Genomic DNA, 13,586 nt, shown 5'->3' on the forward strand with positions numbered 1-13,586 from the left:
TGCCTGGTGCCTTTAATTGTCTAAGGTAGTCAGGGTTCAGATTTTAGATCTCATCTAAAAGATACACTTTAGTCTGCTGGCATTCCTACTTACCTACTTGTGCAGAGGTAGTTCAGTTCAGACTGTTTTAAAAGAAAAACTGATAAACAAACTTGGAATACCACCTTTTGGAAAAATCTGTTTTCTCTGGAGGTGTCCCATAAAACTATACTAGTTAGACCATACTTCTCTGAATTTCCTATCCAGTTCATGGCATATATTCAAATGAGGAGTTACAAAATATGTAGTCATTCATAGTTTGAACTTCTTCTGAAACCATCACAAAAGTGATGCTACAACTATACCCTCTGGTGAAAGTGATAGGAAGACCTTAATATTACCCCATTCCACTCTGCTAAATTATCCTGTAATTTTTTTACAATTATGGTATAAGAGGCATACTATACATTGAGCAAAACAATTAACACCATAAGGTGCTTTGAGGGAGACTACGATATATGACAAAGTAGAAATGAACAAACAAGCACCTTTGTAAAAAATGAAGGCACCAAGCTAACACTGTAAGATGATGCTCCAACAAGGTAGATAAGACGTTCCATCAGAAGACTTGGGCAGGGTGTTAAAGATTACCACAGCTACTGAAATAGCTTCAACCAAGAGAAAATAAGTCATTGTAGACTTTAAACAGGGGAGAAAATCCTACTGTGTTAGCAAAACAAATTTTGCTAAATTCTGCCAAACAAATGAACCAAAAGCCTTTCACACCAGCTTTTTAGTATGGTTAGAGTGTCATCCGCTAAACAATAACACAGAACCTTGCCTCTTGTATACCAGCTTTTTAGTCAAGAGGAGTAAATGAGAAATTGGATGACAGTCAATGAAAAGTGAAACTTTGTTTCAGTGTAGCAAGAACTGCTGTCTTAGTGGTATTCCAAAACTACTGAAAGCCAAAGAAACTTAAGAGGGACTGGTGTCAGACTGTGGCCTTGGCCTAGCCAGTACAGCCACTCATTCCAGCCTAGCATCTTACAGCTGAGCATCCAGACTAGACAAGGCTGGCCTGAGGCCTCTGTTAGGGCTTAGGCCTCCACCCACTCCTTGTCACCAGAGTGGCTGGCTGGTGTCTGCTGACCCTACACTTCCCCCATGTAAGCTCCTTAGCAGGAAATATTCTCAGACTCTTTTGATTTTCCTTCTAGTTTGTGCTCTGTGCTCTCTGCTTGATCTCCTGGCTTCCTGACTTAGCTTGTTCCTAGATCCTGCTCTTGGACTAACCTCCTGGCTTCCTGACCCAGTCTGTCCCTGCATTCTGCCCACTCCTCCTGGTCAGCCTCTCAATTCTCAAGTAGCCCTAGATCTGGCTGTCCACTACCTGGAGTGACAACTGGTTAGAGTCTATGCTTTTCTTCATTGTTCATACAAAAAAACCAACCCAATGAGCAGAAGGCCTTCTGCCTTCAACATTTTGAGAAAGCACATATAAACATCATAACTGTTTCCCATCATATCAGTGTAGATACAATTCAGAGCTGAAGCAAGAGGCAAGCAAAATCCAACTGAGATACTTGCTCTTCAGAAAGTAATTACTAAATGACTTACAATTAGCCACTGAAGATGAGTCAGCATGAACAGATAGAAATTTAGGATTTAATAACAATGGCCTCTGGTTTAACTTTCCCTCTGGAAATAAGATCTGAAAATTAAGGAGCCTTGGGAGTAGCCAGGCACTTTCAGTAATTATGCACAGAAGACTTCCACAAAATATACTGGATATAGATTCAGCCCATTTCTCCACTATTTACGCTACCATGTGCACCATTGGAAATTTTTCTACCTTTCAGATCTTCTGTGAACCAAAGGATCTCTGCATAATACAGGAATACTATCAAATCAGTTCACAAATAATTCGCTGACAAAGTGGTTGAGACACAACTCTGCAGCATGTGACATTGCAAGAACAATACATAGTACCTCTTAGAGAGGAGATCTTTGTGGCTAGGACAGATGAAGATAACAGCTGAAGACACTGATGTTCACAAGATTTAACTAGCTATAGGGGCACAAAGAACTAGAAGAATAACAGAAAAGAGACATTTGGGAAAAAATCCAATTCTAATGAAGACAGCAAATTAGAATTAAAAAGTGGGCCCGCTGGACATTTTTTATTTCATCAGTCATTAGCCACTGTATAGCTCCTTCACCACAGGATCTCTATTGGCCTTCAAGGTACTGTAGTGACATATGCTCAAAATTGAAAAGAGCTTCCACTCAGATGATTCCTCTTTTGCAAAGCTTCCTTCCTTACAGTAACAAATGTAAGAAGATGAACAAGCTAAGGGAAGAAGCCTGACCCTTTGCCTATTAAGGCCAGCAGGACTCTCTCTGGTTAATTCAGCAGCTGCTGAATCAGAGCTTGAATGGTTGCCAGACTCATAGTGCTCCATACAATCTTTCTGGATGCAACCATTATCTTATTCCAACCATAAATCCTAAGATAACAATATCCCCATTTTACATAGGATATTTTTCCCTTTTATCCCATTGTAAGCTCAGCTGATTAGAATTTATAGACAAGGAAACCCTTCCATATACAAATCCAGATTCATAAGGAAAGAAACCCTTAAAATAGACTTCAAAGTTACCAGCCTCAAAGCATTTAATGCCAGGTCCTTAACTGGTATAAGCTGGCTCAAGGTGCAGACACGTGACAAGCTTCCTTAGGTATAAATTGACTTTACTCTACTAAAAGCAAAGGGGACAAAACACAGAACCTTATGTTGATGTTAATCAATCTACTCCAGAATAAAGTTACTGCTTGGAAAGTGAGTGTAGGAGGTTGCTGGCATGCCACCTAGAGCCAAGTCGTCTCCCCATATAGGTTTCCCTCAATTTATGCGGGTTTGATTTATGTGAATTCACTCTTATGTAATGACCTTTTTGTATCTGAAATTCGTTGTATGTGAGCTAAATTCACATATATGTGATCAGCATAGGTGTGCTCCGCCCTCCCCTAAGCAGGTAAGTCTGAGATTGTGAGGGGAGGGGAAAGGGCCATAAGCAGAGCGGAGGGGTGAAAGAGGGTGGAGGAGAAAGATCTGTGGGGCCCGGTCACACTCATCCGCCCCTGAAGAGCCTGGTGCTGCCACCAGCCCCAGCCTGCAGCAGCTGCCGGCCCCAGCCTGCTCTTGTCTGGCTGCAGGTGGCTGCCCGCCCCTGCTGCAGTTACTCTGGGAGCGGCTGATGCAAGTGGCTTCCAGCCACTGGGCTGCGCCATGCCCCAACCCCCCCAGGGCTCTGCTTCCCCCAGGGCACTGTCCCCTGAACCCCCAGCATGGTGCAGCCCAGCAGCTGCAAGCAGGTGGCATCCACCACTCCCAGGGCTTCAGCAGGGGCAGGCAGTCACCTGCAGCTGGACGAGAGCAGGCTGGGGCCGGCAGCCGCTGCAGGCTCGGGCTGCTGGTGGCACCAGGCTCTTCCTAGCACTTGGGCAGAGGCAGTAGGAGGGCAGTTTGTGGCTACAGTGAATTTTGGAGTGGTAGCAGCCCCCTTCCCATTGCCACAGCCCACCTCAAGTGCAGGGAAGAGCCTGGTGCCGCTGCCGGCCCAAGTCTGCAGCAGCCGCTGGCCCCAGCCTGCTCTCATCCGGCTGCAGGTGGCTGCCCAGGCTCTGCTGCAGCCCTGTGAGCAGTGGACGCTGCCTGCTTGCAGCTGCTGGGCTGCACTGTGCCGGAGGGGTTCAGGGCATGGTGCCCTGGGGGAAGCAGAGCCCCAGGGGGTTTGGGGCATGGAGGAGCCCAGCAGCTGCAAGCCACTTGCATTGGCCACTCCCAGAACAGCTGCAGCAGGGGTGGGTAGCCGCCTGCAAGCTCAGGCTGGGCTGCTGCAGACTTGGGCTGGGGGCTGCACCAGGCTTTTCAGAGGCAAGTGAGTGGGGCCCAGCTCTGAAGTGGGGAGAAGTGGGGCTGCTGCCCACCCCAAGCACCACAAAGAGCCTGGTGCTACCCCTGCTGCAGCCCCAGGAATGGCAGATGCCACCTGCTTGCAGCCATTGAGCTGTACTGCCCCCTCTCCCTGCCCCTTCCCTAGCCCCAGCATCCCTCCCTTCCTCACTGCCCTGGGAATGCATCCCTATGTGTTTCATTGTAAACTGGGTTCGCTTTATGTGAATTGGATTTATGCGCTGTTCCCTGGGAACCTATCTACCACATAAATCGAGGGAAACCTGTAGATTGTAGTGTTTCATCTTTCTGAAAAATCACCTGCCACACCTTTTGATGTTACGGAAGATGGATGTTGAAACCTTCTTGGGAAAACAAGGTTAGTTAGGGACTCATGGCATTGGCCAGTCTTTGCATGACTCCACCATCCCCATCCCCTGCCCTAACCACTCTAGATGTTCTGAGTGCGATGGTACTTGCCTCTGCTGTTGATACTCCCGTCTCAGTCTTAAGGACCCCTGACAAGAATCTCCCTCTTCCTTCAGCTGCTTGCCCCATTCTTCCTTGCATGGGTCCCAAGTCAGCTACTTTTGCTTCTAGTTCCACCCTTACCTTCAGGGTCTGGACAGACTCAATCCCCCTTGGGGAGTAATCTCATCTATGTCTTAACTTTCTTCAAGGTTCCTGGAATGGTGACCTTCACCCCCCAGGACAGGACACACCAGCCAAGCAGTATCCCCCATTCCCGTGCTGCCTCTCTCTTACTGTGTGGACTCCTTGCTAGATCCCTCCAGGTAAGTTGAGGGGCTGGGGTTTTCCTTTAAGCTCCAGGGTTGGTGCTCTGTCCCTATATTCACTTCTACCTTTGTTCTCTCCTCTCATTACCCCCTGAACACCCTCTCGGCATCCCTTAAATTTCCCTCCGCCTCAGCTGGGCAGCTTTCCGTTCACTGCCAGCCTGACTCAGCTGTTTCTTCCCTTCTTCCTCAGCATGGTTTTTTTCTCCTTTTGACCACGTTGTTCTTCTCCCAGGCTCGAGCCTCGGCACCTGGGTTTGTTGTGGCAGCCCCAGCCGGTTCCTTTAATTGCTCAGGGTGCAGCGTTTACTCCCAGTCAGGCTCACCAGTTTTTCTTGTCTTTCCGGGTGAGTTTGTTTTCTTTGGTTTTTCCCTATCGTCTCCATGACAGGGTGACTGAAATACTTTGTCACAGTGAGGAATAAATATACACTGTTGTAACCTGCACCTGTGTACTGGCGGCATGTCTGTTCTTTTGGTTGATTTCATCACCAGGGTAATTGATTACTGAAAGCCACCTGGCTCTTCCTTCACCTAGTGCAGTCAGCTCTGAGGAACTGGTCATTTGTCCTCTCCTTTCTATTGAGTAAATTACCCTGTAGTAATTTTGTCATGTGCCTGCACCTTCAGATTCATAAGTATCAATAAAACTAGCAGCTAAGAATCTGGCCCTTGCTTTAAAAATAAGTTTGTGTTTTTTACGTTTTTTTCTTTCCTCCTCTCCTTCTAAAAACCATGAATACAATGGCTCCCAAACAGAGAGAAGAACAGAATTTGACATTGAATGCATAATGGGAAACAAAGGCAGAAGTTTCTTAGGTGACTGAAAGCCTTTAATTATTTAGAGAATTTCTTCCTATTCTCATTTATTATATTAGTTTGAGATTCAAGGTCACCTTTTCTTTAACAACTAGTGTCAGGTAAAGCAGACAAGCTAGTCACTTCCCTTGAGTGTAAGTAGGAAATTTCCTTTGTTCAGGAAAGTAATTGTTTTTTCTTTAAGTAATCACTTCATGAACAACTCCTAGACCCCAGTGGAACGCAGGAGTTTTATCTGTCTTTACAAAGGGAACAGGATCTAGCTCCTAAAGTATCTAATTAGTAAAATTAGATCCCTGGGAGCAATATACTATGGCCTGGTTCAGCTGTTCTCACATATCCTGTCTCAGCACTGACTGGATTTTAATAAAGTTACAAGGACTGGCAGTACCATCAAAACAGTTTGTCTCCTAACTCTATGTAATTCATGAAGTATACCAGGGGGTGGCAACCTTTAACTAACAGCAAACCACAGCTTGAGACTTGGCCACTAGTGCAGGCCACGGGTTCCCTGATGCCTCCTCAGCCATTCCTGCTCTGTGCAGACAGCTGCTCTCTTGCCCCCTCTGATGCAGCCTCTGCCAAAATGTGTTGCCAAAATGTGTGGCCAGTGAACATTTCTAAAGGCTAATTCAGTAGTGATAGTAAGCAGAGGGCTGGAATGGGAGCAAGAAAGTAGCTGTCTGCACAGATCAAGGATGACTTGGGAATCAACGGCAAAGAATCAGCATGCTGTCTGTAAAAAGACAATTTTTTAGTTAGGAGAGGTTATTTCACCTTCCAAAACTTGTGTAATATCTCTCAACTTGTGTAAAGTTGGTCCAATAAAAGATATTACCAAACAAATCTTGCTTCTCCTGTATTCCCTGGACCATCAAGCCTACAACAACATTACAACATAGAATATTGACACTTTTATTGAGGGTTATAAGAGGGCAGAGCAATAAATGAGAGTTCATTGAAAATATGATAGGTGTCACTTTTATACAAACTTAATGAACTACAAGATAATAGACATATGGTGTTCTAATAATAATGATAAATCCATATGTTCACATTCTTTCATTATTGACCTAGGCACCTCAATTAATAAGTGACAAGACATCTTTTTTATAATCAAGTCACTTGACAATATATTAAATCCATTGTATTAATTACATTTTAATCTCCTAAATGTAAGGATAATGAAATTCTATACCATATACACTAATAATATTGAAGTAAATACTAAATATTGACTAGAAGACTCCCTCTACATGGGCCAGTAAAGGTGCAATGCGATCTAACGTGCAATTCACACAATCATACTACCTGCCATGCCACACGTGCATTAGATCCTATTGCACCTTATTGCTGGTGGAGGGGGAGCCAAGGATCAGGCTCTAAGCCCAGCAAAATACAAGGGGCTCCCAGTTGCAGGGGTGCCCCATGTACTCCCAGAGCTGGAGGATCACTGTAGGGGCAATGCCCCCATGCCGGAGATGCAGGAAAACCCCCAAAACTGGAGGATTTCTGCTACAGCAATTCCCCCATGCCAGAGGTGTGGGGAAAGCCATGGGGTCAGAGGATCACAGCAGGGGCCTGCTACATATGTAAATTAAAGCTTAATAGTGACCAGCAATAAAATTAGTACACATTTTTTAAGGTCTAGCTTTATAGTTGGTTGGTGCGTTTTATTGTATGATAGCTAAATTGCACATTTAGCTGGTGTCCAGTTAATTGTGCAAAACCTATAACACATAGAGGGGGTCAAAGTAACATTTTTTAAAAAGCTTAAGTGACTAAAAATAATGTAATAAGGAAACGTCAACCCATTTTTCTAAGAACTAAGACTACTATAATATTGCCAAAAAGTAATGAGACTAACCTCAAGCTATTGTGAAAATGATATTGTTTTTAACTTGCATTCTGTCTTTTGGTCCCTTGGAGTTTTTATTCAAACAACTATCAGGACTAGGACCTTAATTTTTAATGGAAGAGGAGATTTTTGTGAAACCATGTGACTGCAGGCACTGGGGCTTAAGGAAACCCAACAAATACTGTGAAAATGGCTGCACTACCATTCTTCCTCAGTCAGATCTGTGTGTCATAATCCATAGCTTATGTTTAAGAACAGTCCCCAAGCTCCTGCAGAGCACAGGGCTTTGCTTTGCATTTTAATTTTCTGGATAAAGAGAACTGTGTGTTTTTTTGCTAAGCCAGACAGATATTGGTTGAGGTGACTGTTTTGAAAATTAATTTCAGGAATTTTAAGGATAGAATCTTTAGAATCCCGTTCTTGTAACTCAGTCTCTAACTCAAATAACATTTTCTTCCATGCTATATAAAGCATGGTTATCGGAGTAGCAGATTATAAAGGAGATACTGAGAAGCAGCACATGCATGTTTATACATGTCCAGGTACCCTTGAACTATGAACACTTCACTGGCACTGCACAGGATGAATCATATAATAAGATAAGGCTACTTCATAACTCCATGTTATTCAGAATGTTACAGACTTGATGCTGCATGAGAGGTACCATGAAGCATACAGTGTGGGTGCAGGCTTCAATCCCTGTAGAGTCCAGCGACTAGTGGGAAAGCAGAGCAGAACACAAGCCTACAGATCATAAGTCACTCCTTTCAACAGCCCTTCATGGCCAAAGAACCAAACTCCTCACAAACATTAATTACTTATCTGGAGAATACCCTGAGATGGCTTTTGTCTCCGTCCTGACCCCGTGAGTCACAGGTTGCCACTTTTGTAACTGCAGATAATCATTTCTTTCCAAGGTGTTTAGAAGTGGCCAAAAAAAGTCACAGGCCTGTGTGAACCTAGAAAATCCATCAGGTTAGTATCGTTAAGGCATGCCAGTTTCTGCAGTTAAAAGCAAACAAAAGACTGATGTTGCCAATGTTGCAAGGGGCTGATGTGGCTGCCTTTGACTCCCCAGAGTACACAGGGGACCCATTTACAGGTGGGTTGACTGGAGCAACCTTTAGCACAAGTCCAGAACAACTTTCAAACTCATACCTCTGGGCCTGTAGTGAGACACCTTAAGTGCTGTGAGGAATATTAATGTTGGCCTAGAAGCAACCTGCACAAGGATCTTCAATCTGCAACCCACCAGGTTCTGAACACAGTAAGCCATGGAGAGCAGCTACTTCATGTTGCAACTAAACTTCACTACCCTCTCCTGACCCAGAATCCCAATCCGTCCAAAATGGCTTTCACTGCTTCTATTTGGCACCCGCATCATGCAGTCACCATGTCCCCCACAGGATATTGATTATGTACCACTTTTGGTTTAGCCCATTAAAAAAAAATCCAAGTTGTGATGTTTGGACCCAAATTTCTGTCTAAATTTTCTCCAAAGTAGAGGGCAGGCTCAGATTCAGTGTTCCAGGTTTCAGCTATCCTTGGTATAAATTCATAGAATAAATGCATACAGCGATTCACCTGCCCCCACATAGAATAAACATCCCCACCCCTGTAGAATAAAGATCCAGGAGGAAAGAAACATTTCTGGGTTAGTGAGCATTAATGGTGTTCCGAGATTTTTGTATTTGCAAGTTGCATTCATGATAAGAAGCAGAAGTCAGAATGCAAAAACAAATCTACTCTTGTGAAATTCCTAGGCCAAACAAACCTAGAAAACAAAGTCTCCCAATGGAGTACTGCTTTGCAAAGTTTACAACCTGATTTCCTGATACAGAAGTATCCAAGCTTTCTGGGCTCTTTGTTAGGGTGACAGTATTTGGATCTTGGGGAACACTGGATTTGCAGCTGAATAAAGGCTGTAAACCTGTGGCCTAGAAGAGCTGCTAACCACAAGACAGAATGATATATTAAAAGTAACATTGCAAGATGCTTAGGCAAGCATTTTCTTAACAATATAGTAGTCTTGTAAGATATATATCTCATTATGTATCATTAGGAGGTAGAGCAGATTTTGCTTATGAATGCTTATGCTAAGCCAGCCATTTCCTAATGCAAAGTAACCACCTTAACTGTGAGTTTTTATGTGTAGGTTTGTGTGCTATGAATGAGGTGAAGTCTTAGGCATGTGGAAGATACTACAATATGGGACTGAAAAAACAGACTGGTATGTGAAAGACATCACATAACTGGTAACAGAATCCAAAATAAACATATGTAGAAAGGTTAATGGGGATTGGTAAAGAGGCCTCCAGAAGCTTCCAAGTTTTGGTCAAAGTCTGCCCAGTGACCAAAGAAGTGGTGTCAAGGTCTTAGACATGCACTCATGGAAAAAAAATAATGTTCATGGTAGCTCTCTGAACATTATTGTTGGAGCTGGCCCAAAGCTCTCTCTATTCTGAATACAGCTGTTGGCTAGCAATGTATGCTAGTGTTTGCTCCCTGAGCAACTGGATCCCGAGCAATCGGATTGTCATCTCCCTAGTTGTTGGGCGCCGCATGGAGTCGGGGTCTAACACCCTTGTCTAAAATACATCTCTAAACCTTTTTCTAAATGAGCTTCCCCAAGAATTAAAAAGGCCTTAGTAGCATTTCTGACTGAAAAAGCACAGCCAAAGAGGATATAAAAGTTTCCTTTGAATTAACATCTAATATTCTATATAGCATTGTTTATCAGCAATTTCTAAAAGTACTTTATGTTGAAAGATAAAATAAAAGACATAATGTTTTACAGATTGGATGCAGTGACTCAAAGGAATGAAAATGAACAACTGCAATAAAAGCAAAAACTGTCAATTGCATTTTTTCTTTCATAAATCTTTTTCCTAGCAGAAAAAAAAATCCCAGCTATGATGGTAACACTATGGACAAACAGCATAAACAATGCTCTGCTGACTCCTACTATGTCATAAAGATTAATTCATGATGGCACTGAGAGAAGACAGAGTGGTAGTCACTGGCACTTTGTCTACATCAATGATCATCAATGATTGTTGCCATTTCTATTAGTGTCAAAGGGAAAGTTTTCAGAAAATAGGCTAAAATTGTAACATGTGAAAGGGGGGCACATAAAATGAAAAAAAGACTAAGATGGAAAAGGGTTAGTTCAATAAACAGACTTAAAGTGAAAGAAGTTAGGAAACTGAAAGAGGTATAGTGACCACGGTGTTTTTTGAAAAAGACTTTCATCTCTTCCACAGTTACATGGACTGGCACAAGTGACCTGGAATTGTATAGGGATACACAGATAGGAAGGCCAAGGCTGAAAGAATGGATCAAATGGACAAGGAGAGAGAAATATGTGGACTGAGTGCCTCAGAGTACAAGCAAACCTCATAAGACTTCTATAAAGCAAGGAAGTCATTCTTAATTATTTTCAGAAACTGGTGGGGAATTTAACAAGGATGACCATAATTCCTGCAACAAATATCTGAAATTGATATATTTTTAAATGAGTATGGCAGAATATTAAATATTTGCTTTGGTTGAAATGCCTTTGCAATATTGCCTATACATTTGATTTTACGTGGTGCGTTGTTGGCTTAACTTATTTAGAGACAGAACTGGGAATTAAGGAGCTCAGCATATTGTAGGATCTGATCTTCTGCATGCTGAAACATTTTTTTTGCATGAAGCTAACTAGTGACAGTAGCTAATTATCAGTATCAGGAGATACTTAAGAAAAATATTCAGAGGCACCATGTGTCTATAAATTTGCAATACTATTTCCACTGGAAATGTTTCCAAAATGGTAATTAAACTCATATCTTGACTTTGCATGCAGTCAAAATGTCCAAACAAGTTACTTTAGGAAAACGTATTTTTTCAATATGGTATTGAAACAGGAGACCTGAGTGTAGGACTCTTTTAAATGGCAGTGAAATCAGGGACACCAGCAGGGGAATAAAAAAATTCTTCTCTTCAGGCCTAGTTTGTCTTTCCTCTCCCCAAAACTGTCAAAAAGAACATGTTCTGGAAAAGTGGGAGGAAGGGAGGGAGGGAGGGAAAGAGGAAAGAAATATTCCCTGAAGGAAAGAAACAAGATCAGTGTCATTTTCAGGTTGTATTCTGATCATTTTCTCATACACAGAGAGCAAGGGGGAGTGGAAGCAGGAGTTGACTGCTCGAATATCTCTGCTTTCTTTCATTTTCAGGCATGAACAGAGAACAGTTCATACACAAAGAAGAAAAAGTCAACTCCTGCTGAAGTCTTCAGGCATTTTGTCTCAAAAAGGCAAATGGGATAAATCCTTAACATTAGATAGTGTGACAGTAAAATTTCCACTTCAATCCATACACAGACTAAGCAACATTGAGCTCTGATCCCAAATTCAGGAAAACATTTCAGCATCCACAAAGGGTCATTTAAGTCCCTTTGACTTCAATGGAGCTTAAGGGCATACTTAAATGTTTTCCTGAGTGATAATCTTGGGAAGAGGGGAGAGAACAACACTGTTATTTAGTTCTCCCCTCCATCCTAGTGATATCTGGATTTGTGATACAGTAGAACATAAGTCTAAGTAGACTTGCTTCCTTCTTTTAGGGAACAATTATTATTCAATTGCAATAAAATAACAAAAATCTTTTGATTTTGATTCATGATTCTGTATTTTGCAGTGTTCAGATGAAAATTAAGGAATATCCATTTTTCACTTACTGCTTCCACTTCTGCTGGGTCATACCAGACATTAATGTATGGATGCTGTAAGGCTTCATCCACTGATATCCGCTTGGCTGGGTCAATCACTAGCATCTTTGACAAAAGGTCCCTGGCTTGGCTGGCTAGAGCAATGAAACCAGAAGAATATGTCAGTACAAAAATTGCTCCATGCAGGGAAAAACTTTTTTTTTTTTTTTAAATAAAAAAGGATCAACCAACCCCTTCAAAAGTCTTAAAAATGGCCAATATTTTATTCCTTACCATTAGTCTTCATTTGTGTATACATTCACTATACCTAAATACAGTAATCCTGAAATATTCACAAAAGATTGAATTTATCTGTACAGAGAGCCAGCACAAGGTGATTTGGAGATATTTGTAGCACACCAAGACTGGGGGGGGGGGGGGGGGGGGGGGGGGGGGAGGGGAGGGGGCAGGAAGAGAGGGAATGGTCCAAAAGCCTAGTCTCATGAGATTTCCAGCCCTGTTGTATAAAAGTGAAAGTTTAAAATAGTTTGGATAAAGATAAAAAAAAATCCATATTTTCTACATACTGCATCTATACAGTATCCATATGATATCTATATGGAACTTCTGGAGGTTTGACCAGCAAGGTACGTCTAACTGAAATACAAAATATAATAAAGGATTTTGTCATATGCAATATTTTTGCTGGGCTGTATCTAGTCACAGAACACTTTATGGTGCATTTAACTGCTTTTGGTCAGCGTAGGTCCAAGAGCAGGTCATATAGTCTGGGTAAAACTGGTAGAGAAAGGCAAAAACAATTTGTAGGATCAGTCCCTCAAGCTGATAAATGGCCAAAGGACCACCACTGCTGCCAGGAATCAGAATAATGTAGAGGTATGCCAGCCACATCTCATTTTGTCCTACTATAATTCCTGTGCTAATGAAAGCAAACTCCTATACCAGGTATGAAATACTAGAGATCTAATCTGCATTGTCGTAATCCTACTGGAAGCAGACCCATCAAATTTAGGGCCATTTCACAAGTTACGCTTAGGGCAACTTAACTGCACTTAAAATGCAAACTTTTATCTATAGTCAAGCAGTAAAACATGTAAAAAGTGTACTCATGTCATAGAACAGTTATGATTTTTCACGGAAAGAGCATCTTCAGATCATATTAAGTAGTACATATTCAGCTATTGTTGTTCTACTCCATGGAGATAATATAGTATTTGCAGTCCTCCTGGCACCAGCAGGATCCAGTGGCAGGAGCAGCACCCTCTCCCATGTGCCTCCCTTACACACTCCAGCAGCAGAGACCCTGCATGACAGGGGCAGGAACTCCAGGGCTTGTCAATGCTGGTCATATAATGGAGAGGTTGCAGGTGAGAGCATGGATGTGGCAATGCTTACTATGATCTCAGAAAAAACACCTGCTAAGTGTCCTGTGAGACAGGACCTTTAAAGTGAGAAGCTGCCAG

General features: G+C 42.4%; 1 protein-coding gene across 9 annotated transcripts in view; it reads right to left on the reverse strand.

Moving 5' to 3' along the window:
• Positions 1 to 13,586, reverse strand: part of MAPK10 (mitogen-activated protein kinase 10) — a 510,659-nt gene that overhangs the window by 39,035 nt on the left and 458,038 nt on the right. For all 9 annotated transcript variants that reach the window (XM_019488162.2, XM_019488168.2, XM_059722260.1 and 6 more), the window contains one exon: positions 12,133 to 12,257. In XM_019488162.2, coding sequence (XP_019343707.1) covers positions 12,133 to 12,257 — 125 coding nt within the window. The remainder of the gene's footprint in view (positions 1 to 12,132; positions 12,258 to 13,586) is intronic.

The sequence above is a fragment of the Alligator mississippiensis genome, chromosome 2, assembly GCF_030867095.1.
Source record: "Alligator mississippiensis isolate rAllMis1 chromosome 2, rAllMis1, whole genome shotgun sequence".
NCBI classification, from domain to species: domain Eukaryota; kingdom Metazoa; phylum Chordata; order Crocodylia; family Alligatoridae; genus Alligator; species Alligator mississippiensis.